This window comes from Mus caroli, unplaced genomic scaffold (assembly GCF_978045245.1).
Source record: "Mus caroli unplaced genomic scaffold, Mus_caroli_1 scaffold_13, whole genome shotgun sequence".
NCBI lineage: Eukaryota > Metazoa > Chordata > Mammalia > Rodentia > Muridae > Mus > Mus caroli.
Window position 1 is genome coordinate 16,139,357 of NW_028227268.1, and position 25,644 is coordinate 16,165,000.

Here is a 25,644-nt window from a genome sequence, read left to right on the forward strand (position 1 = left end):
CTTAATGTTGCTACCATGGGCTTTTTATTCAGTTTTTCCAAATTTACTACATAAATATGTAGATAAAAAGTTACTTCAAGTGACACCCCCAAAATCCAAGTAGGCCTTCCAAAGGATGGCTGAGGCTGAGGGGACGTGTTCCGGGATGAGGAGGTGGGCGGTAGCAGTGAACCCACTGTGTGGTCACGGATTAATGCTCTTTCCCGTGGGCAGAGCCTACGTGGCTGCGTCAGGGAACCCAGGCTGTCCACTTATAAACTGGCGGCTTCAGCATGCTCCGTGAGCCACGCCCTTCCAGGGCCCTCACCCTGTAGCAGGGAAGGGCATCCAGGGCCTTTCTCCAAGACACCCAGCCACACACAGAGAGGTCACATGGGACAGGATGAGCCATCTATAGTGTATCCACACATAAAGCAGGAGGCAGCCTACCTGCTTCCTTCCCGTTTCCTAGGCTCCTCCCTGGCAAGTTCATTGGCAAGACATGAGCCACCTCACCTGAGCTGTTAGGAAGGCTGGTGGGAAAGGTTGTGGGGGATGGGGTCCAGAGGAATTGGGATTAGCTTCCTGCTTGGAGGAAGACTGCGAAGACAACCAGTCGTGCTGGGACTGTCAGGAGACAGGCAAGCAGCCGGTCCTGTCCCTGGCTTCCCACAAGGGACACAGACTCAGGTGTGGGGGAGGACCTTTAATTCGTATTCACAGAGATTGGGCAGGGAAGTCGGTGTTAGACCCTGGGTATCCAGAGACTAGGGGCTGGGCCTGGGGGGCAGAGTGGATGGGGACAGCAAAGGAGGAAGGCTCAGCTAGGGTATGTTCCACTCAAACACCATGCCCCCCATCCAGTTTCTTATGGGACACTCCTCTGCTGGCCTTGCCAGCAGGGTCACCTCAGGAGTGCCTGAGCTCCACCTCAGACCCAAACTGGGGCCCACGGTGGGGCCGGCGGAGGCTGTGATGGTTACGGATGTTGTAGAGCCGATGGGCGAGACCCACGGTGGCCACGAGCAGGGCGACGCCCAGGAAGAGCAGCACCCACTGGCCCACGCGGGCCTGCTGTGGCTCCAGGTACAGGCCCAGGAAATTGACGCGGTTGGACTCTGCGGTGGAGCCTTCTGCGCGAGCTGAGCGAGGAAGCAAGGAGACAGGGCGGTGGGCAGGGCGACGGGTGGGCTGGGGTCTTGCGTTCTGGCGTCCCTGTTCTTGCTCTGAGGTCAGACTGGAGACTGTCTGGACTGGGAATGGGGTTCAGCCCTATATGAGCTCTGGGAGCTGGTCCCGGGGGCTAGAGGTGGGGTGGGTGTAGTACCGGTGTTTGGCGCCCAGTTGTACTCCGGCCAGCCCAGTGTCTCTCCATGTCTCCTGTTCTCGGTGACGAGCCATTCTGTCAGTGGCTTGAAGTAATTCATTATGGCGGAGGCTGACATGTTAGGCTGGCCTGTGATCAGCTTCATGGCCTCTGGCCACGGCTTACTGTGGCCCAGCTTCATGGCGTCCCTGCGGGGGAGCACCAGAGAAAGGGAAACTGAATAAGGACCTGGATTCTTTTACCTAATCAAACCCATTTTCTCCGCCTAAACATCCCTTTAGGATTGGGAAAGCCTGAGTAGGTCTGAGGCAGGGGTGGAGAGGGGAGGGCCCAGGGACTCCAGGATCCTCCTGGAGGTGTCATGTCAAGGGTGACTCAGGCTCTTCCTGGCTGCTCTCAGTGCCACTCAATAGCTTTAGTGGTTTCTCAGGTTCAAAGAGTCAAAGGAGGTTCAAGGACACTCACGCCAGGAGCTTCCCTGCTTCCTTGGATTGGTAGATGTCACACTTGTGCAGGGGACCCGTGTGCCCGGCTGTGCGACACAGCGCCTCGTGGAACTGGAACTGGATGATGAAGCTCACAAAGTACCTGCGGTGGAGGGAACGGGTGACACACGGTGTGGGTGAAGTGTCTAGACTATAGGAAAGGTAGAGTGGGGCGGAGATGGAGGGGCTTGCTGGTGCCCCTCTGACAGTTCCGGGAGACACTGGATGCAGTCAGGATGTCACTATTGCCTTTGGTGCCATCTGAGCTCCTCCCAGCCGTGCCTGTGTGGATGCTGCCCACCCACAGGCTGCCTAAATTCCTGCTCCAAGGGGATCCAAAGAGCAGGCAAGAAGAGGTTAATGAAAGAGCCCCGTCAAATCCTTGGCAGGCTGTATGGTTTCCATTGATGGAGCAGAAGGGCTAGGGATTGCTGGGTGGAACCTATAGATGTGATAGAGCCTTCTCCATAAGGAAGGCAGTGGGAACAGTCTTATCTGAAGTAGCAGGAATTTCCTGGTGGGAACCTGCCAGTCAAGCCTGGGCAACCACACCAACTCTTGTTTTAAAGGTCCTGAGTAGCGGAACAGGCTCCTTCCTTTGGATCCTGGGCATAAACCATTTGCTACCCGCTCCTCTGGCACTTCCTCAGTGTTTGTGCAGGCTGCAGGCCAGTAAGATGTGTTTTTCTAGAGAGCCAAGTCTTCTTCGTTCACTCCTGTCTGGATAATTGTGCTAAGTTGGGACACTGTCACAGGGTCCATCTCAAGGCAAGAGTGAGTACTGGGACCTTAGGAGATCTGGTAGGTGGTGGTGGCCTCACCAGAGACTTGTCACCTAAAGGTCCTCACTAGGACACTGTCTAGGTTAAGGCTGATGGATTCCAGCAATGACTCTTCCTGCTACTTGGTCCTCTGCAACATTGGAGAGTGAGTGCTGTCTTCCTTCCCAAGTCCCAGACTCCATCCATCCTAGTATGTGCTGACTTTAGTCCTGGTGTCAGGGCCTGCTTCCCCTTGGCTTGCAGAGATTACTGGAGGCAAGACCTTTAAGAAGCTTAGCCCTCTTGAGAGGCCTTCTTTGTCCTCTGTGCCTTGCTCCCAGGTACCAGCCTGGGGACCAGAGACTGTCCTGGGACCTGCCTAGTCACAACTCTGGGTCCCACACCCATCCTTCCTCACCCTGAGTAAGTGCCCCCTGAGAGTATGAGGAAGGAAAGGAGCTGCCTGGGCCACCTTATGCTATGGCTGAATGACGCACAGGCTGGTGTGCTGACGCCATCCACTTAAAAGAGTAATTCACAATGGAGGACCACAGCTACCAGGTCTCCAGCATGTTCTGTGTAGAAAGGTGGCTGAGTTGTTAGCCCTTGTGTTGAGATCAAGGTAAGAATGTGGATACCCATAGAGGCAGAGGACATTGCTCAAAGAACATGACCTCTGAGCCCCAAGCTGGTAATTAACCTGTCCCTAAGCACCCAGCCTTCTACATAAGCAGCGCCTTTAGTCCCGGGCTGCAGATGACAGGATATTTTATATATAACTCAATATGTATTGCAGGCAGTTGGTTCAATTGGAGCAAAGGCCCCACAAGGGGATCTTGTCTCGAAACTAATCAATTAATGGGGCCCAAGTCAGTATCCAGCCATGTGCCAACTGCCCTGTCAGTGGGGGGTGTGGTGGCTCACATTCCAGGCTAGGTTAAGATAGGAGGACTGATATAAATTTAAGGCCTGCCTGAACTACATAGTTTGCTCCAGGCCAGCCTGGGCTACAGAATAAAACCTGCTTTGAGACAGAAATCCTACTGAGACTAGGCCTTGTAACCAGTAGCCAATTTCTGGTGAGGTTTCTGACTTTAACTCTTTAGTTGATGCGAACGTTCGTGTTATCCAAGGAACATTTAAAAAAACGGTCTTGGTAGCAGGTGAGTGGACCCAGGCACCGTGTGCCCTGAACCAACTCCTGCAGGTGTGATGGGGCAGCTCCAGCGTGGAGTGTCCAGTGACAAAAGTTTAAACATGAGCCCGAGGGGACCACCCCTCATGGTGCCCTCTCCTCCCTTCAGTCTTACCTGACGTATGGCACATTCGCAGGAACGTGGAACTTGGACCCTGGGTCAAAGTCACCTTGGGATCTAGGCACTGGGGGGCACAGACCCTGATACTTCAGCCTGTCAGGGAGGAAGATGTGGTAGAAGGCAAGTTTAGGGAGAACCAAATTGAAAGGGAGTGGGTATTTTTTTTTCACTTGAAGAACAGTCCTTGCATCAGAATATCCTCTACCCCTGCTTGCTGTGTCCCTGTACAACCACCCGAGGGGACCCCCCCCCATCACTGGTGTGTGTGCACACATACACTTTACTGGCTCATCTGTAGACCCTCAAGGCGCATGCAAACAATTCAGAGACCCCTTCCAATCCACACCCCCACCAGAGCGTTCTAGAACCTGAGGCTCCACCACTCCTGGTTATAGTTCTCCTTGGTGATGCTTCCATCAAAGACCCTCCAGCGCCACTGGTCGATGAGGTAACTGAAGGGAATAAAGGCGATCTTGTCGAGGGCCATCTTCATTAGAAAGTTGATGTCATACTCTGCCACGAGAAAGACAGAAAGAACACAGCCTCAGGTTCATGCCTGCCTCTTACTGGGGGGAGGGGGTGCTATCAGCTCAGATCCGGCTCGGGGAGGGGTGGAGGGCGCTGAGTCTTCTCATCCTTCTTAGGGATGATCTGTGTGATTTCCTCTCAGGCTGGGTCCTCTTCTCTTTCCTGTGGTCTATCTCAGAACTTTGTGCAGGCAGGGGAGGGACTACAAAATCTTCCTCCTTCCCACCTCCCGAGTATGTTACCCCTTCTGGGTCCCCAGCCTGGCCAACAGGGCCTCTGCTCTCTCTCACCGTAGCCACTGCCCTCAGTGCTAAGCAGGTTGAGACTGTATAGATGCTTGGGGGTAGACACTGACAGAGCCAGAATATCTCCAATAGCTTCATGAAAACCGGGGTTGGCACCCTCCCGGAAGGTCACGGGTAAGTCTTTGTACTGCATGAAATACTGGATGTGGCCCATTTCATGGTGCGCTATCACCAGGTCCTCCATATTCACAGAGGTACACTGCTTGATCCTAGGAACAGGGGTTGGGAGAAGGGGTGTCAGAATCTCAAAGGCGCAAAGGGACCACGATGCATGTATCCTATGAAGCAGACATACTCTGTGTGTGTTCAAGGAGCATGGCGAGATGGGAAGGAGAAATCCAGATACTCTAAGAGAGAGGTAGCCTGAGGGCCAGGAGCTTCTAAAAGTCATTGTAGCCATTCCTCTGCCCCTAGCTTCCCTGAATAGCTCTAATCTGCCCTGTCTATTGCTTTCTGACCTGCTCTGCAGGCCCACCCAAAGACATGAATTCTGTACACTGTAGAATGTGTGTCCAGTGTTTTCCCACATGCTTTAGCTTCCAGGGAAACACACAGGCTGTGGCAATCTGCATCGATTCACTTGAATGCTAATGGCCATGATGAATGACAGTTACAGAGCAGTCTGAGTCAGAAGGCTCTGCCTCTCGGAGTTGATCCCTCTCTCTTCTACAAGCCACTTCCAATGATGGCTACTTCTGCCTGGGATCTAAGCAGACTCTCCCAGTGCAGGCTCACCTCATAATTCTTTCTTATGGGGAGGGGGAGGGTGGAGTCTGCTACAATGATTTCTGATTGCTCATAGAAAAAGATTCCCACAGGAATTCTCAACCCCCTCCCCATGATCCCGATCCCCTGGTCAATTTAACTGGCTCTTACAGCTCCAAGCTCTAAACCTTTCAAAGGGTTTAAGGCCAGACAGCACTCCCTCACCCCACGAACCCACTTTGTTTGTGCCCTAGCTTTGTATCTACTTGTCTTTCTTTAAAAGAATTATTTAATTATCTATCTATCTATCTATCTATCTATCTATCTATCTATCTATCTATCTATATTTTGTAACTGTCTTCAGACACACCAGAATAGGGTATCAGATTCCCCTACAGATAGTTGGGAGCCACCATGTGGTTGCTGGGAATTGAACTCAGAACCTCTGGAAGAGCAGTCAGTACTCTTTACTGCTGACCTCCCCAGCCCCTGTATCTACTTGTTTTACTGGGACACTTCATCAGCTAGGGATGGTATCTCTGTCCCAATTCAGACATAGTCTTCCCCCTTTCCCCTGACTCTCAGTTGTCCTTGGGGTTTTCTATAGCCAATAGAATGTGGTAGTCATGTAAGGTTAAAGATAAAAAAGATAGCTGTGATCCCAGCACTTGGGAGCCTCAGGCAGGAGGATAACAAGTTCAATGTCAGCCTAAGTTATATAGTGAGTCTGTCTAAAAAGAGGAATGCTGGAGGGAGGAGGGACCCATAGCGGACAGGACTCTGTGCCAGCTTTACATTTAGTCACTGAAAAGTCTGGCTGCTTCTGCTTTAACTCATCTGCTAGCTTGTGCCAAAAAGAGGCCTGATCAACCACAAGCCGCTCCAGCCACACTAACCAGACACCCTAACCAGGTCTCCTTGAACAGTCTAACCTAGGCACTACGTGTGGGGGAGACCTGAAAAACTCAGCCAATAGCCAAAACTAGATTCTGGGCAAATGGCCCTAGATGAGCTGCTAAAATTACCCCACTTGTGTCTAGGGTGTAGTAACTTAGTGACAAAATGTCTTTCCAGTATTCACAAAGCCCTAGGAGTCACTTCCCCCTAGTGTCAATTAATTAAAGTTTTAATGTGTGTGTGAACCTGCCATGGTATGCCCTTGGCCATCGAAGGACCGAGTCTTTGGAAAGTCCATCTTTTGAAAGTCCATTCTCCCTGCACCATGAGGGTTTGGAGGATTAGACTCAGGTTATGGGAGGTGATGGCAAGCACCTTTGTTTTCTGAGACACCTTGCTGGCCCAATTAAGTTTTTAAATACTCTGAGATGTCTGTCACCTCGGAGTAAGGACACTTTCACCTGTAGTGAACACCTCCTGCGCAGCACATGGAGACTTGATGATCAGCTAGTCATTTTGTGCCACTAGATTTTGGGGCAGTCTGTTAGACAGCTGTAGGTAATTCATCCCAACTTTATAAGGACAATGCTTTGTCTGTCATTGAGAGTGGGTTCTGTGTCAGGCACCCAAGTGCTAGTGTGCCTCCCTGGGTACCAGCGGCATGCCCACAGGAAGAGCCAGCAATCTGTAAGGGAGGTTTTGCAGCCTACACAGAGCTTACATCAGGCATCAGGTCTGTGGCTGTAAGCATCCAACTGACCACTGACTGACAGAGCTGCCCAGAACTTCTGCCTCTCATTTCTTTTTTTTTTTTTTTCTTTTTTTGGTTTTTCAAGACAGGGTTTCTCTGTGTAGCCCTGGATGTCCTGGAACTCACTTTGTAGACCAGGCTGTCCTCGAACTCAGAAATCCACCTGCCTCTGCCTCCCAAGTGCTGGGACTAAAGATGTGCGCCACCACGCCCTGGCCTGCCTCTCATTTCTTAAGTGGAATTTCCCTACCTGATACTCATGCCTGGAACTGGACCCAGCTCCTTGACTCTTGATTCTCAACTGCATCCCAAACACGCCCCACCCCCACCCCCGCCCCACCATCTGTCTTGTTCACTCCAGTTGAGGGGATAGCCACAGGGCCATACCCTTGTCTGTCCCCAGGCTTAAAATAAGGGTCCTAGTTCCAGTGAGACAGACCTGAAGTCCTTGCCATTGTAGAAGTCCCAGGCTGAGGGATGGCACACCACTTCCCTTCCATCGGTGGGCTTCTCTAACATTGACTTGTTCCAGAACTCAGGGGGCACAGGTAACAGCCCCAGGGAGGTAAAGAAATTATCAGCTTCCTTAAATATCCTTCTGGGTGTCCATCCCTGCAAGCAGAGAGAGAGAGAGTTCTTTGCAAACTGGGCTCTCTGATTGACAGACACAATTATGACAAGAGAGAGGATGTGAGAGGGAGAGAGAGTATCTGCGCCCCCCACCCCCGTTCCCTCAGGAGGTCCAGAGATGGCTGTCTTGGCTTCACTGACCTGCTTTATCATGGCCTCCGTGGCATCTATATTGGGGGCGGAAGGGAAGGGCGCCACCAAATCATAGATGTTGGACCAGGTCTGCGCCCACATGTTCCCTGGAGGCAAGTGGGAGAGAGACAGATGGCAGAAAGGAAACATGATTGTATAGGCTCAGAGAAATCCTGCCGGAAGAGGGGTCAGATCCCAATCCTGTCAATCAAGCTGGTATCTCTTGAGCACCAACTGTTTGCAAACTGTGCTGGGTATTTGATGTGTATGTCTCCCCACCTGCATACCCAGCCCACAAGGCCACTTCCAATATTGGTTGTAGGTAAAACCTTGCCAGTCATTAGGAATCAGGGTAAGTCTTTACTACTCATGAGCAGTGAGGGAGTCCTCCGCAGGAGGAATCTATAGTCCCTGGAGCATCAGTGCCCATGACCACCACCTCCAAAGTGCCAACCAACCCAAAGCACGTGGCATGTAATGACTTGTAATCCTGCCTGCTCCCTAGTACTGTGTAGCAAAGGACCCTGAGTCTGGAGAGAGTTACACAATCCCAACAGGGGTGGGTTCATAACTCCTAAGTGATGAGATTGGTTTTAACTGCCAGCAGGCCACTCTTGTCCAGCTACCATTACACTGTCCCCTCTGTGTTCTCTGAAGTTGTATTATGCCGGCCCCCGGGAGTCCAACAGGACTCAACCATCTCCTCTGGGGATGGCTAAGGCCCTAGAGTTTAGTGTCAGTTTAAGAGCCCAGCCCTCCAGGATTGGAGAGAAGGGTGATGTTCAGAATGAGTGGAAAGTTCGAAACTCCACATAGAGTCAGGAGTCTACGATAGCTGAGGGAGAGCGTGCCAGAGGAAGAGCGGTGGAGGATGAGAAGGGGATGGGAATGTCAGTGTGGGGGGGGGAGTATACTATACTAGTACAGTACAGTACAGTGTAGTGTAGCGTAGTATAGTTTAATATAGTATAGTATAGTTTAGTATAGTATAGTTTCTTATAGCATAGTATAATTTAGTATAGTGTAGTAGTATAGTTTAGTACAGTATAGTTTAGTTTAGTATAGGATAACTTAGTATAGTATACTTTAGTTTACTCCTCCCTCCCTGGAGATGAAATTGTCAGCCCCAGCCTGAATCCCCAGCCACCTGGAACATTCTGCACCCCTCCTGGGCTCCATGCTCTTGGTCACTATAAGTTGATATCTACTTAGATTGCCTTTCAACTCTCCCAAAAATGGATGGAGGAGGGCTAGGATCTTGGGACGCAGCAATGCTCCACGTGAGTGAGAATCAGACCCACAGTAGAACCACCTTCTGGGGGACGTCTCCCAAACGACCTCTAAATGTGGTGTCTCTGGCCTCACTGTTCCTAATAACACCAGGAAAGTGCTGACCCAATGGGGACAGAACACTGGTGGCCTCTGTCTTCTCCCTGGCTCTTCTCATCTCCTACTGTGTTGCTCCCCTCCCTCCTTCATGCACTTGGGATTATTTTAATATTTAAAGCCCTAGAAGGCTCTTGGCTGTCACACCTTGACCCAGATCCTCCACACCATCCCTGCCAAAATCTCACATCTTTCAAGGCTCATATGGAACTTCCCCAAGCCCCACACCAAGACTCCTGGATCTTGTTATCGCAGGGCATGATGGATAATGTAGTCTTTCCCTTAAAAGATGGTAAAAGGCTTGCACATCTTAATTCTGTGGCAGGCATGGCACCAGAAAAGCTGGCTCAGTGTTAGAGCAATTGCCTGCCACATATCATGAGTGGCCATGAGTTCAATTCCCAGCACCACAAACAAACAATATTTGTAATATATGAAAGACGAGTGGGAAGTTCCCCCAACCCCGTTCCACTCCAGCCTTGGCCTCGCTCCCTCAGAGCTTCTGGTTCTGTCACTATTCTGGTTTGATCTCTGCCCTGTGGCCAGTACTTTATTGTACTGCCCCTTTATTGCCCATTGACCACTTCCCTGAGGCTGGACCAATGTCCTTACCTAGCAGATGGGCAGGAATGGGGCCATCCAGGTTGATGTACTCGGACCCATAGTGGCGGTGCAGGGAACGGCGCACATAGGCATGCAGGTTCAGGTAGAGTGGCTGTAGCTCCTGGTACAGTTTTTCCAGGTCTTGCTCCAGGTTGTCAGACTCATATAAGGATCTCCATGAGTCCCCTGCATCCATGTAGCCTGCACAGGAGACACAGCCAAGCTCTTCCAACAGCCATCACTCACCCAATATTTCCCTGACACCTCTAGGGCCCTACTTGTCCCTGGCCTGAGGATCCCAGAGGGCCTCTGAGGAGTTTGAGGTACTGGAGAGCAGCCAGCCAGAGGTACCAGCATTGGTAACTCACCATTGAGCTTGGCAATCTTGTTGGAGAACTCCACATACTTTGGGAAAAAAGGAAGGATGGCTCTCCCCACCTTGTCTCTCCAGCTCTTCCATGCCCATAGCAATTCTTCATATTTCCGGGATGTGGCCATCATGTTTGTTAGATCTGGAAAGAAGGGGTCAGATGGCTTGAGCCTTGGTTCACCTCTCATCTGCTTATGAGGGAACTTGGTCATTTAGTTTCGGAGTTGGAATAAAACTAGTAAGAGCACTTGGAAATGACAAAGACGGGCAGGAAGTCTAGTGGGGGTGGGGGAGATGGGGAGCCAGCAGCCGCAATGAGCTCCTAGGGTGCCCAACTGGGGCGACATACTGCACACACACAATCTCAGATACTTTGAAAGGGACAGCTTAGTTCTTCTCTTCTGAGCATCTCAGTGATGTGCTTATGTGCACATGCAGGGTGTGGCCAGGCCAGAGCAGAAACAAAAGGTTCTCATGAGTTCCCCTTCCCTGGGAGAAATGGTTTGTGGAGTTTCACAGGCCTGAGTTCAAGTTCTCTCTCCCACGGACCTATCTCTTTCCAAATCTATAAACAAGGAAGTGACCATAGCCCTCTCAGGGATGGGAGAGCTCGGTCCCTGAGCAGGGGGCTGTGCCTTGTCATTGCTGTGGTCCTGGGGACCTCCAGCATCCTTTGCAAATTGTCTTTGGGCTGAAATTAATAAAACAGTAGCCACAAGGTTTGTGGAGGGTCAAGAACTACCTGAGCTGTCCCCAGCAAGGAGGAGAGCCTGCGTCTATGTCCCGTGGAAGCCACTCTGCACGAGAAACCCCAGTAAGAACACACAGGTGGCATCCAACTCTCAGGCCCAGGTGAGGGCCACACAAGACTGCAGGTGGCTATCTTGAAACAGGTGCCTTTGCCAGGATCCTGCCCTGCCCTTGCCCTACATGGAGGAGGCTTGGATCATCTATGTGGCCCAAGCCCTCACTGTTGAGCTTGTGCTCAGGGCCTCTACCCTAGAATAGTCTATGTCATATTCACTTGTTACAGAGAAAGGTAAACTTAATTAGCTTTCTTTGAAAAAGATTTGCTTTTCATAATTCTGCGTCTGATGAGTCACTGGTCTTCACGGACCTTTTAATTACCATGTCTATGGCCAGATGGCCTCGTCCTAGATCAAAACCCTGTATGGCAGCGATACCAAATGCTACATGTTTTAAAATATCCACATTTAGAAATATACACCCAGACATGCATACAAAACCCCAGGCATTCTTACATGTCTGTGTGCATGAAGCACAGACATGTTCCCTCTCCCTCTCTGCGTGTGTGTGTGTGTGTGTGTGTGTGTGTGTGTGTGTGTGTAGCTACACCCACTGCCTAAAGGGCAGACCCTGCCCCAGGACTCTTTCTTCCTTCTGTTTATTTTCCATTTCCCCTTCTATTTGCTATTGTTCTAATTTGGGAGCTGGGGTGGGGCCAGGAGGAAACAACTGGTAAAGATTCCTTGCAAAGAATGCTTATGAGTCTAGTTTATCAACCCTGGAAAGAGTGTATTGTGAGCGTATCTGTGTGGGTATTGGTGGGGCCAGAGTGAACCTTGGCAAAGGGGACATAGGCTGAAGACAAATGAGTATCGGGAGAGAGGTGGTTATGAGCCGGTTTATAACCGGTTCACTGTGGAAAGGTTCAGTAGTGGGAGGGATGGTGTGGAATGGTATCAGGCTAGGAACAGGAGGCCAAGTTCTAATTTGGTGTTTCTAGGGCTGTGAGATCTTGTACGATTCATCCCTTCCTATTTCCTTTTCAGGAATCTCCCTCAGCGAGGGAGGGGGTTCTAAGGAAGTCAGAGAAGGTGGAGACTCCTTTTGGGGGTCTGAGCCTCTGAGACATGTGCTGGCAAGTCTACTGCTCTGAGGGGCATGTAGAAAGAGAAAGATGGCTGAGGAATTCTGGGCAAGACAACTTTCCAGGGGCAGAGGATTAGAGAAATTTGGATGGGGTTCTGGTTCTCTGTGCGGGCAGAGCAGTTCTACTGGTAGAAACAAGTTCAGGAAACCCTTCCCTTGACAGCATGCTCATCCCTACCAGCCAGTTGCCCACTGCCACCTCTCTTTCACCCAGGGGTGCTCTCACCAGGCTCCAGGGGCATACAAGTGCCATTTGTGTAGCAAATGTTGGATATGCTGTAAGTTGTCTCCATGTCTAGCAGGATCTGGTTGTACTGTAAGGGGAAGAAAAGGGTAGTGAAGAGCCCCTCCCTCACTTTTGCTCTGGCACCAGGTACCATGGGGTAGGACCCACAGGAGCACGTGCCCTCAAAGTGTTACTGTTATGGGAATTGCGGAGACATGAAGACACGATCCCTATTAAGACTTGACAAATCAAGACAGCAGTGTGGACCCAGACCCAGGACGTGGTTCACTTCCCAGCAGTCTCCACTTCCTGACCCGCATGGCCACCTACCTCTTCTAATTCCTTGGGAGGCAGCACTGCCCGGTCCAGGTTCTGAAGTTTCTTTATGATCCGCTTGATGGTAGAGTTTTGAAAGTTGCTCACATCAAATGTCTTGGCCCAGGTACCATATTTCAGGGTGTGGTTGGATACCTCCGTGTTTTTCTCAAGCTGAGGGCACAAGGAGGTGGTGTCAGGCTCAGGATATTTGGTATGGTCTCCATGTAGGAGGGTCTATAAAGGTGGTGGTGAGGAGTGTTGCTTCATTAGACGGGTATCTTTGCCCTGACAAATACCCTCCACTTCAACTTGGACCATCTGCTAATACATTAGGTACAGTATGAGTTCCTTGGCAGACACCTGCAGTCTAGCAAGTAGGGAAAAAGAGCTTAGCATGCCTTAGGTGTCATTAGGATGAAGGCAGTGTGCTGTTAGAAGGACCCACCCCCGCCCACCCCCGCCTCCCCTGAGTATTCAGTGATTGCATCTTTGAAATGGGAAGAATTTCACTGCTTATGCATAGCTGCCAAGGGGTGTATGCAGGAAGAGAAGTTGAGGTACCAAGGACCCAGGGGCCGCAGCACATAGTGGGTCTTCAGCCAACATTAGCACCCAGTGGTTGGAGCATATGGCTAGTTGGTTTTCTGTAGTATAATGTATACTCTGTCACAAAGAAAAGGCCAATTTACAGGGGAATGATCCCTCAGTGCTGACAAACAGGCTGCCAGTCCTTTAAGGAGGGACACTAACATCGCTTATAGGTCACTTATAACACTGATGCTATAATGTTACAAGTCACTGATGCACAACGGATTACAGTCTGAGAGTCCTCAACTAGAGAACGATAACAAACGAGAGAAATTTGCTCAGGTGCAGAGTCTAAGCCCACTAAACTGGAAACTGAGCATTCTTTTAAATACTCTGTTCAGACTTTTCACCGATTTTGACAGCTTGGTGCTGTGTGTGTGTGTGTGTGTGTGTGTGTGTGTGTGTGTGTGCACATGGTTCATGCTGGAGTTAGTGGAAGTGGTTCCTACCAGGATCTTGCTGCCCTCTATGGTAATGTTGGTGTTATATTGCCAGCTGGCCTCTGCGTACTCGTTCAACAACACCTGGGCTGTCCGGTCATACTCTTCCACGAACCTGTCAGCCTTGGCTTCATCAGTCTCTAGGTCTGCAGGAGGTGAGGAGGAAAACAGACAGGCCTTGCCTTCCTTACCACAAGGTGTGGTCTCATTGGAGTTCCCTCCTGCTGGCCCCTGGCTCCTTGCCCCCTCATGGCCCTGCCCCCTTCCAAGAGTTCCACTTGGGATCTGGGTTGTCTGGCCAACTGTTTCTTGGTGAGTTGTTGTCTGGCTTCTGGTTGTTGCCTGGTTTGTTATCCCCTGGATGGCTGTCACGTGGTCAGTGGCCACCTGACTCAGGACCAGCAGATGGTGCCCACAGCAGAGCAGCAGAAAGAGGAAGCTGGGCAGTCCTGGAGTAGCCCAACCTTGGCCCATGGCCGCAGGAGAGCAGAGCCCTGAAGCTCCCACCACCGGCCAATAAGAGCCAAGCCTGCAGTGTGACCTCATAGAGCAATGTGCCAGCCAGCCTGACCCCAGGGGCCCTCAGGCTTGGGCACACTGTCTCTAGGACCCTGAGAGAAAGACATACCCATTTCTGCTGTAGGGCCCTGAGGATGAGCCCAGGGGTGGCTTGGCACTGAAGCAAAAGATACTGGGGCTCAGCTGGCAGCAAAGTGACCAGGATGCTGAGGCTTGGACCCAGAAGCCAGAGGCCAGAGGCCAGAGGCCAGAGGCCAGAGGCCAGAGGCCAGGACTTCTCTTAGTCCCAGTCCACCCTCACTCAGAGCTTTACCAATGCCCTCTGGATAGTTGTCGGGTAACGGTGGACGCCACTGATTCTCTGGCCAACCTAGGACTTCGCCATTCTGCTGATTCTGCTCCTCCAGCCACTGGCTGACCGGTTGGAAGTACTCCAGCAGTGCCTTGGCATCCAGGGCATCTGAGCCTACCAGGTCCTTCAGTACCTCCTGCCAGGGCCTGGAGCAGCCAGCCTGCAACACCTGCCTGCCAAGCAGAATGACCACTGTGGGCACAGGGGGACACAGGGTGGGGCCCACAACGGCGCCATTGTCCATTTGTCCCTCACTAGTAAAAGAACTCTAGGGTTTCGGGTGGTGGGGGAGGTCTCTGTGAGGCTGGTAGGGGATATTTGCCTGGCCCATGGCAGCTGAAGGCCTGCTTAATAAATATTTGATATGTAAGAGAGACAGGAGAAAGAGGGAGAGAGGGAAGGAGGGAAGAAAAGGGAGGGAAGGAAAGAAAAAAAGAGAGGGAGGGAGGGATGAAGAGATGGAAGTAGAAGAGGAAAGAGGGAAGAGTTACTCCACAGGTGTCTAGCTTTGTGGTGTTGCAACCCGAGCAGACAGCTACCTGCAGAAACGGCCTCCACCAGCCTCTTCCCTCAGCTCCTACCCCAACCCCTTGTTCTTGAACCCTGCCACATACTTGAGCTTGGCCCCCGCCTGGGCGGACTGGTAGATGTCACACTGGTGTAGTGGGCCCTGGTGGCCTGCCTCCTTGCACAGTGCTTGATGGAACTGGAACTGCAGCACAAAGCTCACGAAGTACCTGCGGGCACAGACGGTAGGGGGGTGGAGGGTGGGGCTAGGAGGAACGAACGTGGGGAGCTAAACAAAGGCGTCCCTTGCTCAGGCTCTATCCGGTGTCCTGCAGGTGACAGCTGGACTAAGGGCTGTCTGTCGGGAAGAAGGCAGAAACGGAGTGTACGTAGCCCAGGAAGGAGCATTCTGACTCTCAACCCTTGGGTCTGAAGGAGGACAGAGCAGGGATGTGGGTAGAGCAGAGATACCTGATGTACGGTGTCACGTTTGGGATATGAAACTTGGCTCCAGCATCAAAATGGGTTTCATTCCGGGCAACTGGTGGGCAGATCCCCTGATACTTGGTTCTAGAAGAGGATGTTTAAATCCTAAGGCCCTAGGCTGTACATGTTGCTTGAGACTGGCAGAAAAGTTACCAGCTCCACCCCTATCCCACCCCTTCCTCAGCATCCCTTCCACAGCCTGGAAAATGGGGGTTGGGGACTTCCTGAAGGCGAGGCTTCAGTGGGAAGGGAAGAGGGCAGACGTTGTTAGAAAGGAAGGGACAAGACTGGTAGAGGCAGGAGGTCCCCTGGGTGAGCCTCTTCTCACCGAAGATACCACCAGTCAAAGTTGTAGCGAGAGGGTGGGGTCCGTCCACTGAAGACCCCCCAACGCCACTGGTCCACCAGGTAGCCAAAGGGCAAGAAGGCGATTTTCTCTAGGGCCATCTTTAGCAGGTAATTGATGTCACTCTCTGTTCAGAAACAAGAAGAAAGAAAAGGGGGAAGGAGAGAGTCCAGCTAGGGCAGAGTGGACCTGGCGGAGGGCCATTTGGCAGGAGGCGAGGCTGGACAGATAGAGGAGGTGAGCCTCAAGTTCTAAGCCCCACTTAGACAAGAACTCTGGGTGAGTGCTAAGGTCAGGGTGTGTGCATCTGGTGTCTCAAGTTAAAAATAAGGAAGAAATGGAGTGGGGAGCAGTGGGGATCTACTGTGGTAGGAGATTTGAATGAGCCAGGCTGGATATGTTCCCCCCCCCACATACCTATGTCATTGGTAACATGGTCCAGTAGGCCGATTTTGTGCAGATGTGCAGGGGTAGAGACAGAGAGTGCAAGCACATCCCCAATGGCCTCATGGAAGCCAGGGTTGGCACCTCTACGCAGAGAGACGTGCAGGTCCTTGTACTGGAGGTAGTACTGCACGTGGCCCATCTCGTGGTGTACTGTGGCCAGCTGTTCCATCGTGACCCGTGTGCACTGCTTAATCCTGGAGTGGGGATGATGGGGATGAAGATGATGTTGAGGGCAGGACCAGAGTACTGGGAAGGCTGGTCCTGGAGGAACATGGGGCCTAGGAGGACTCTGCCCTGGGGTGAGGAGAGTTCAGGAGCTAGCAACCCTATTGACCCTACCCTGATCGACCACCACTCAAAGCCCTCCTCCACGCCAAGGCAACACAGCTGGTTGTCCCTCCAAGCTGCTGGGATACTGAGCTAATGTGCCTTATTGTCTTGGCATAGACCAATCCCCCAGTACAGAGGCAGGTCTGTGTCACAGCCGCCTCCCTTAGAGCCTTTGTGCTCTCCTCTCTCCAGGTCTGACCTGAAGTCCTTCCTGTTGTAGAAGTCCCAGGCAGAGGCGTGGCACACCACCTCCCGTCCATCCGTTGGTTTCTCCAGCATTGACTCCGCCCAGAACTCAGGAGGCATGGGTGAGAGCCCCAGCGAGGTGAAGAATTCCTCTGATACCCGGAACATGTGTGTGGCGTTCCAGCCCTGGCCAGCAGGTAGGGAAACAAGGTCAGGAGGCAGCCGTGTGGAGCCATGCCTTGAGCTCAGGGCTTGTGACTTCCACCCAGGACAGGAAAGGTATCTGAGGCTCAGTGGCCTCACTTCCCAAAGGCAGGGCACTACTGACCACAGCAGATCAACTCTGCCACCTTAGGTCACTGTTGACTATTGCAGGAAAGGGGAGGGGCCCATGCCAATCACATGACCCCCAACTCCTGTCTCATTGACCTACCTTCTGTACCATTGTACTGGTGACATCAAGGTTGGGTTTGTCTGGGAAAGGCACTACCATGTCGTAGATGTTCTCCCAGCTCTGGGCCCACATGTCTCCTACAGGGAAGAAGCAAGTGGGGCAGCTTGGTCTCCTGCTCAGCCATTCCCATTATGTATGCTATCCTGCGTGGGTGTCAGCACCTATATTCCCTTGGGCCAAAGGACATGTCCCCTGACTCTCTGTGGGCTCCCCAGGACTGGTGACTGGCGTCTTTTCCAATTATGCCAAGATCCTTGACTAAGGGGCCACACAGGCTTCCAGGCTCCCAGACTCATGTCCTCAGGTATGGTTTACCACAAGGCTGCTGCTAACCCTGACCCTGCAGCCAAAGCCATCGACTTGACCCCTAGCTCTGCTCTTTTCCAGTTTTCCGTCGGCTCTAAATTCTTGGCTCTAAATAAACCCCAGTGTCCGCTTCTCTAAAGCAGGATTCCAGGCTGGTGGGGACACTGAGCCATGGGGGGCTTCCGTGTAAGGAAGAAAGGTTATGATGTTCCACACGCCTGAGGCACTGTGAGGGTGACCCATCGTCCCTCCTCTAGGCATCCTCCTGCACCCGAGCTGCTCTGGGCAGCAAGGTTCAGGTTCTTACCCAGCAGATGGGCAGGAATAGGTCCCCGGAGATTGACGTATTTGTCCCCATAGCGGCGGTGCAGTGCGCGGCGGACGTAGGCATGGAGGTTCAGGTAGAGGGGCTCTAGTTGGTGGTAGATACGTTCCAGGCTCTCCTCAAAGGAGGGGGACTCATACCAGGAGCGCCAGAAGGCTCCTGTGTCCGAGAAGCCTAACAGGGTGGGAGAGTGCAGGTCAGGCCCAGAGCTTTGGCTGTCCACATCCTAGCTTCAACTCTACCTTTGTCCTGATTCCAAGCACTGGAGTGAGACTTGCTCAGGCTGGCCTTGAACTCAAGATCTTCCTGCCTCAGTCTTTCCAGCTCTGGGATTACAGTTGTGTGCCATAACTAGCCCCACCCCCTCCTCATTTCAAAGCCAGGGTCTCACTGTGTAGTCCAGGCTGGCTTCAAACTCTTCCTCCTTCTACCTCAGCCTTTCAAATACTGGGATTACAGATATGGGTCACCATATCAAGGTCCACTCTAGGCTCCAGCAAAACAGGTCCAAGAACACAAAGAGGTAGAGAGTCTTAGGGCCAGGAGCAGTGCCACAGGTAGTACCAGGAGCATCAGAAAAAAGGGACAGGACAGCAGGGTCTGTTGGCTACAGATTTCATACCATCCCCACTAGCTAGGAGACCTTGAGACCACCAGACTGGCTGTTTTATCTAGCTCAGGGGTTTAGGGCTCACTGGGGACAGCAGACAAGAATGCCTTATAAGATAGGAAAGGTGGCTGTCCATCCATGGAAAGAAAGATGCAGGCTCACCGTCTTGTCTGTAGGCTTCGTTACTGATGGCGGTAAAGTCTTGATAGAGGGATTTCAGTGGGATACCCACAGCATCATGCCATCCCTCCCAGGCAAACAACAGCTTGGCATAGCTTCGTGAGGAAGCCAGGATGTTGGTGAGCTCTGAGAGGTAAGCAGGATCAGTTATGAAACCAGAGGTATAAACCAGTCTTCATTCCCACCAGCTTCCTCACGCATTACAGTATCCCCAGACCAAGGGCAGCCTATGGGCTTGGGGAGATGAGGCTATCCAAAGAAAGCACCAGGCAGGACCCTGCTCCCAGGAAAATGTCTAAGGCAGTTGACACAGAAAGGACATTTAGAGGTTAGAATAGACAAACCCTCCATGGCCCGTTGCATAGAACGGCGAAGCACCAAGGGACCCAAGGCTTGTGGGAAGCTTTTGGGGAAGGTGAAAGGACCCCTAAAAGGAGAGCTAGGTGGCCAGATGGTGGTGGAGGGGTGGGCTAGCCCAGTGGTTCTCAACCTTCCTAATGCCTCCACCATTTATACAGTTCCTCATGTGGGGACCCTCAACCATAAAATTATGTCTGTTGTTACTTTACATCTGTAATTGTGCTACTGTTGTGAATCATAGTGTAAATATCTGTGTTGGGTAAATATGGTCTTAGGTGACCCCTGTGGAAGGGTTGTTTTGACCCCCAAAAGAGTCACAACCCACAGGATAAGAACCGCTGTTCTAGAGGTTCCCCGAAGTGAGTTTGCCAGAAGCAGTAAGGGTGTGAGGCAGAAGTGTGGGTACATCTGCACATTCCAGCCCCAATGGGGTACCAGTGCCTTTGGTTTACTGACAGACATCATCCTAGAGGTGACCCAAAAGGACCAGGAAACCCCAACTAAGATTGGACAGGACCATACCTGGGTCCAGGGACCAGCAGGTGGCAGTCTTGTTGGGGAAGCAGACCTTGCCAGTGGAGTAGATTCTGCTCATGTTGTTTAGCAGAGAGTTGTACTGCCAAGTTGGAGTTGAGGAAATATTAGTGACCAAATATTAGCCCCTGGAGTTAATCTTCCCACCCCTGTGGCTGGAAGGAAAAAGCGGCCTGGAGGAAGGATGTGGCTCAGACAAGGCTACCCAGTTCTTCCAACCCCTACTATACTGGTGCCCCTTTCAGTGCAAGCAGCCTTTGTAGGTGGTACCCACTGACCAGAGAGCCGAGGCAAGCATCAGCTGGTCTCCAGCTCACAGCGGGCATGAATCCCTGCTATCCCCTGGCCTTTGTGCTGTGTGTGAGTATGAGAGAGAGAGAGAGAGAGAGAGAGAGAGAGAGAGAGAGAGAACACATCTCTCTTTGTGTGTGCAATACAATTCTGAGTATGAACTCCAGGGCCTCACACTAATTCAGCTACCTGCCAGCTACCGTGTTTGGCTTTCTACTCCACAATACAAAGTAACTTGTCACATCATGCATCTGGAGGGAAAAGCCCATGAACAGCACTCTTTCCCCAGATTCCTGATAGCCAAGGTCCAAACAGACTATCAGTCCCTTCCTGTTTGCCGGGCTGCTTTCCCAACCACAATAGGCACTTGGGGAGCTCAAGTTCTGCCTCCACCCTCAGACCCACCTGCTGCCGCTGGGCCAGGGGCAGGTTGGCAGGTCCTAGGGTCCGAATAGATCCGATGATCCTTCGCAGCTTGGAGTCAGTAAAGTTCTGCCACATGGACTCATACAACTCCTTGGCCTTCTTGCCCCAGACCTCTGCAAACTCCTGACTGATCAGGGCTGCTTCCTCCTGTACTCACCAGGAGGGTAGAAAGAGTAGCCCAGCTTAGAAAGAGGCTCATGTAGGAGAGACTACAGAACCGAGAGAGCAGAGGTAGGCTAAGGGCTTCCAGACCCCTTGTTCCTGCAGAGATCCTGTCCTGGGGATGAGCTTGCAGGGGCAGCACTCCTCCTCCTGAGCCCTCTGGTTGGAAAGTGTGGGAATCTAATTCAAAGAGAACAATGAAGGACAAAATTGGGGCCAAAGTAGGGGACAGTGAGTGGAGGGCCAGGGAAAGAAACTCAACAGGAGATCAGGCAGATGCCAAAGGGCAAGGGCTCTGCAGCCAAGCCGGGTACCCTGTACGCAGACAGCCATCGCCCCAACCCTTGATGCCGCTTCGGGAGGATTTTGGCCTCTGAGGAGCCAGCTTCATCCACTCCATTCCTGTGTTGGCATGGATCACGTGCCCAGCCCGTACTGGAGCATCATTGCCTGTCTAATGCGCAGAGCGGGTGGGAGGGTCCGGCCTATGGCAGGGCTCCCATTAGGGACCTCAGTGCTCAGGGTTGAGGCTGAGGGGGGCTCTGGCGTCTGCTGTCCGCCCTAGGCGACGGACCGCAGGCCTGTGATTGGCCGCTGCGTCCTGCTGCGCCCCGCCCCCGCCCGGGCCCGGGCACCCACCTGGCGCCGCGCGTTCTCCTCTGTGATGTTGGTGTCGTGAGCCCAACTGGCCACGGTGCTCTGGAACATCACCTCCTCGGCACTCGAGTTATAGCTTTCAGCGAAAAGCTGCGCCCCTGCCTCGTCCGGGGAAAAGTTGCCCGGCTGCAATCCAGGGTCGAGTGCCGGGGCGGGCGACGGCTGCAGCAACAGCACCAGCAGCGACAGCATCAAGAGCAGAGGCGACAACGGCCACCGCCCCCGCTGGCCGAACGTGGCCCCCATGGCGCGGTGCGCGCGGTGCGGCGCTGCCCCTTCTCCCGTGCCGCGACCGCCCTGCGGATTATAAAACCCAGCCACCGCCGCCTCCCGACACACCCCCACCTCCCCGCCCCTCCGCGCTTCCTCCTCGCTCCAAAGTCCCCGGCAGCGCGAACCCGGCTGATTCCCCGCCCGCCCTGGGCAAGGAGAGCCCTGTGGGGCCAGGGAGCAGCCTGGATGGAGAAATGGGGCTAGATCGGGCTCTCTCAGAGGAAGCTAGGAAAGGGTCCCTGCCCGCTGCAAACACTGCTGCGGCCCAACCGAGCCCTCTGGCCGCCACCACGTAGTCTCAGGCCACAGAGCCCAGCAGGTTTGGCATAACCCTCCAAGCCTTTCCGGGCTCTTGAGCAACAAGGAGGCAGGGGTGGCTGGCTGGTGCCACCGGGATGGACTTAAGGTTGCCAGGTCATGGAGGAAAGGGGTCGCCTGCGTGGGCGCAGGAAGTTTAGGAGTCCTGACAGGTGCCTTGGCTAGGTGCTGCAGATGTCAGCAGCCATTTCACCTTGGGCTTCGGTTGTTGGGATGCCTCGAAATAGGGTCTATTCTACTCTATGAGGGGAAGCCATAGACTAGGCCACCAGCAATGGCATGCCTGCTCCTACTCTTTGGATACACAGCTGACAGTCAGTCGGCTGTTCAACTCACAAGAACCATCCATCATGCATGGTCCCAACAGAGCCTTAGAACCTCGCAGTTGCACGCTTTGAAAGCTAAAAAAAATGTGCCTTAGAGATTACAACAACCCCCTGCTTTTTAAAAATGGAGAAATTACCCCTGAGACAAATTGGCTTCAAGTCACCTCAGGTCTCCACACTCCCAGTCATTTCCCTGTCTCCTCCACCCGTCCCTCAAAGTGACAGGCCTGGGGGAGGGAGAATCAGGTCCTCTTAATGTATCAGCAGCCTGTGAAGTTAACCTCTGAGCACCAGGGCTGTGCCCCCAAAGAGGTGGGAGGACCCTTGTCCTTGCCAGATGGGGTGATGGAGTTCACATGGGAGATTGTGTGACCTGCAGGACTCAGAGTGAGACTGTGCTGGCCTGTCAGGTGACTTGCTCCCAAAGAGGTCCCAGGGGACTGGAAGAGATGGAGAAAGGAGGCAGGAGCAAGGGGCCACCTGCTGAGAACTTAGGTGGTCCATATTGCCTGGGCTCCCAGGATTTGAGGGCTGTGGGTTTGTGTGAGCTATTGTGTTTCTGGAGGAAGCAGGCTGTCCTGGTGGAGGTTTTGGAGGGGATTCTGAGAGTGGTACCTATGGAGTTCAGAAAGAGGACCCCAAAGAGGAGGGTGGGCAGGCAGGGGTAAGTACAGGCCTTAGCTTGTATTGAGCTCATCTGGTCTGATTTGTGTTGTTTGTTTTTCTTTTTCTTTTTTCCCCTCTGTCAGAAACAGAACTGAAAGCAAGGAGAGAGAAAGACAGGGTGGAGCTGGAGGCCCGACTGTCTCTGAAGAGCTCCTGAGTACCAGGCCAGAACAGTGGAAGAGCAGGCTGTGCTTTCTGCTGGCTCATTCTCAGGCCCAGCTGTGTGGCAGTGTGACATCCTCTATACTCTCCGATTAGGGACTAAGTTCAGGAATGAACAGCTCTGCCTTACAGAAAAGTGACGAAATCAAAGACTAACTACTGTGATAAAATAATGTAACCTTGCTTACTGATAGCCTGGGTACTTGGAGTCACCACCCTCCTTCCTCAAGGTGACAATATATTGTAAGAGCTTGTTGAAACACAGGGCTTTCCACTATGCCATACTTTTGGGGGAAGCGGATACAGACTCTTTCAATCTGCTTTATTCTCTGTGGGTTTCCCAGAGCTTAGCATGCACTTGTCACAAAGAAGGGAGCACAGGGGTGACATGAATGGCTGGCGTTCGAGCACATGCTCCTGACGGGGAGCTCCCGGTCTCTGCAAGAGCGATCTATGACGAACCTCACCAACTTGGAATTTACAGTAACACATCGAATATCGTCATACATCAAAGTTAAAAATAATAACTTTCTCTATTTTTAGGGTCTTGTTCATGAAGGAGAGGGAACATAAGAGAAATATACCTTACACTTGTATTGCACGTTGGATGTTTCTGTACCCTTATGTGTGAGTGGTATAATTTGACGTTTAGATATCCCCGGGAGGTAGGGAAGTGGTAAGGTTTTCTCTCCCCTGTCAGCTCCCTCCCCAGATGCCACAGACTGTGGAGGAGGCTCCCAGCCCTGCAGGAAGATCTAATTAGGATGAGGCCAGTGAGGAGTTGTGCAGATCCTGCCCACCTGTGCAGACGGGGCCTGCTCGTTCAGCCAATCTCTCACCTTTTAAATCCTTTCCAGTTACTCGTAACTACAGAGCCGAGGGAAAATCCTTAAAAATAAACTCATCACTAAGCATTGGTGGTATTACTTGTGGAATCCTTACCCTTGGGAAACCAAGGCAGGAGGACCAAAAGTTGGGAGTCAGCCTGGGCTACATGAGTTCCAAGTCCATCTCGGACTATGTAGGAAGACTTTTCCACAAACAACAACAGAGCCAAAAAACACACAACGCAAACGTGACCAACAGGAAAGAGTCTGGAGAGATGGTCCCGTGATTGAGAACATTTGCTGCTCTGGCCGAGGACCTGAGTTACCAGCACCCACACTGGGCAGCTCCCAGGGCCTGTAACGCCATCTTCTGGTGGGTCTGATGCCCTCTTCTGGCCTCTGTAGGCACTGCATGCATGTGGGACGCAGACACAAACACTAACACTCATCAAAAAAAAAAAAAAAAAAAAAAAAAGAACTGGGAGCTCAGAAACAAACCCTTATGTTTATTTCTATTGCTTTTTGTTGTCAGTGTGCCATGTAACCCAACAAGCTACTTTAAAAAAAATGTCATTCGAAGGAGGTGCAGGGTGATATTGCCAACTACCCCTGGTTATCAGTCGCTCCTTGTAAACAAGCATTACAGATTATTATTTTACAACATTGTATTTATCTCATGGTTAGCCTTTGGTTTCGCAATAAGGCACAGCTTCAACTAACAGCAATTTTGCCTGACTGCTGGGATAATAGAGGTGTGTACTACTGTGCCCAGCTGTTCAGTTGATTTGTGTGTGGTATATGTAAATGTGCCTGTTAGTGTGGGGGCCATACATAGAGAGGCCTGTGGTCAATGTCTAGTGTCTCAATTGCTCTCTACCTTATTTTAAAAGAGGGTCTCTCACTGGACCTGGTACTCACTGATTTGGCAGGACTAGCTGGCCAGCAAGGCTCCGGAATCTTCTTGTCTCTGCCGCCCCAGCTCTGGGGTTAACAGTTTATGCTGCTATGCCTGGCTTTCTACACAGGTGCTGGGAATCCAAACTCAGGCCCTCTTGCCTCCACAGCAAGCACTTCTCTGACGGAGCCATCTCCCAAGCCCCTCAACTGAGTTGTGTTTTTGTTTTATTTGTCTTTTGCTTTCTTTAAGACAGGGTTCCTCTGTGTAGCCCCTGCTGTCCCGGAACTCACTCTGTAGACCAGGCTGGCCTCTAACTCAGAGAACTGCCTGCCTCTGCCTCCCAAGCACTGGGATTAAAGGTGTGCACCACCACTGCCCAGCTTCTTAACTGAGTTTTTGAGGAGTAGGCCAGGATAATTAAATGGAAGGGAAAAGATATTTTTTTGTTTTGTTTTGTTTTGTTTCTAAGACAGATTGAGAGCTGTGGCCAGCCCAGCCTACACCGTAACCAGCAAAGGTAGACACACAATAGGATGGAACTAGATAATTAGAATCCTCTTGCTGGAAAAAATATAAAATGGATATCTACATATCTGACTCTATAATATCTACACCTCTATATCTCATCTATCGGGGGGGGGGGTTGAAAACTGTCCGTACAAAAATTGTGCAGAAATGTGTTAATAGCAACATATTATTCATAACACCAAAACATTGGATACAATCCTGATGTCAGCTAGCTGAAAAAGAGATAAAATGTGTTTTCATATCATGAGTATTCACACCATGTAATATTCACACCACGTAGTATTCATACCATTAGTACTCACACAATGTATATTCACACCATGAGTATTCACACCATGTAGTAGTCACACCATGTAGTATTCGCACCATGTAGTAGTCACACCATGTAGTATTCACACCATGTAGTATTCACACCATGTAGTATTCACACCATGTAGTATTAGCACACATTGCATTCACACAATGCAGTATTTATTCCTCCAAGAAAGGAAGTGCTTATACATATTACAACATGCATGAACCCTGAAA

General features: G+C 51.7%; 1 protein-coding gene and 1 long non-coding RNA gene across 2 annotated transcripts; one reads left to right on the top strand and one right to left on the bottom strand.

The window, feature by feature from the left end:
- LOC110304805 (angiotensin-converting enzyme) lies at positions 1-21,403 on the bottom strand. The gene is made up of 25 exons (XM_021176406.3): positions 21,101-21,403; positions 20,279-20,446; positions 19,571-19,664; positions 18,671-18,814; positions 17,881-18,072; positions 17,247-17,344; positions 16,827-16,999; positions 16,268-16,491; positions 15,833-15,977; positions 15,490-15,588; positions 15,126-15,248; positions 14,473-14,684; positions 13,650-13,786; positions 12,625-12,783; positions 12,295-12,382; positions 10,174-10,317; positions 9,815-10,006; positions 7,826-7,923; positions 7,494-7,666; positions 4,687-4,910; positions 4,237-4,381; positions 3,863-3,961; positions 1,772-1,894; positions 1,307-1,494; positions 1-1,121 (listed from the first exon to the last, which is right to left on the bottom strand). The coding sequence occupies exons 1-25, from the start codon at positions 21,362-21,364 to the stop codon at positions 889-891; spliced, it is 3,939 nt and encodes a 1,312-aa protein (XP_021032065.1). The 5' UTR covers positions 21,365-21,403; the 3' UTR covers positions 1-888.
- On the top strand, positions 14,666-16,878 carry LOC147001387 (uncharacterized). Its single transcript, XR_015044938.1, has 3 exons — positions 14,666-14,726; positions 15,986-16,087; positions 16,820-16,878. It is a non-coding gene; the product is annotated as an uncharacterized LOC147001387 (long non-coding RNA).
- Positions 21,404-25,644: the final 4,241 nt, after the last annotated feature.

What these genes read in the sequence shown, in the direction of transcription:
- LOC110304805 (XM_021176406.3), bottom strand. Translation starts at nt 21,364, where the DNA reads ATGGGGGCCACGTTCGGCCAGCGGGGGCGGTGGCCGTTGTCGCCTCTG. An exon ending in CGAAGCCTACAGACAAGACG is followed by an intron (nt 18,073 to 18,670) that starts GTGAGCCTGCAT and finishes CCACCCTGTTAG; the next exon opens with GCTTCTCGGACACAGGAGCC. An exon ending in CATTCCTGCCCATCTGCTAG is followed by an intron (nt 7,924 to 9,814) that starts GTAAGGACATTG and finishes ACTTGCCTCCAG; the next exon opens with GGAACATGTGGGCGCAGACC.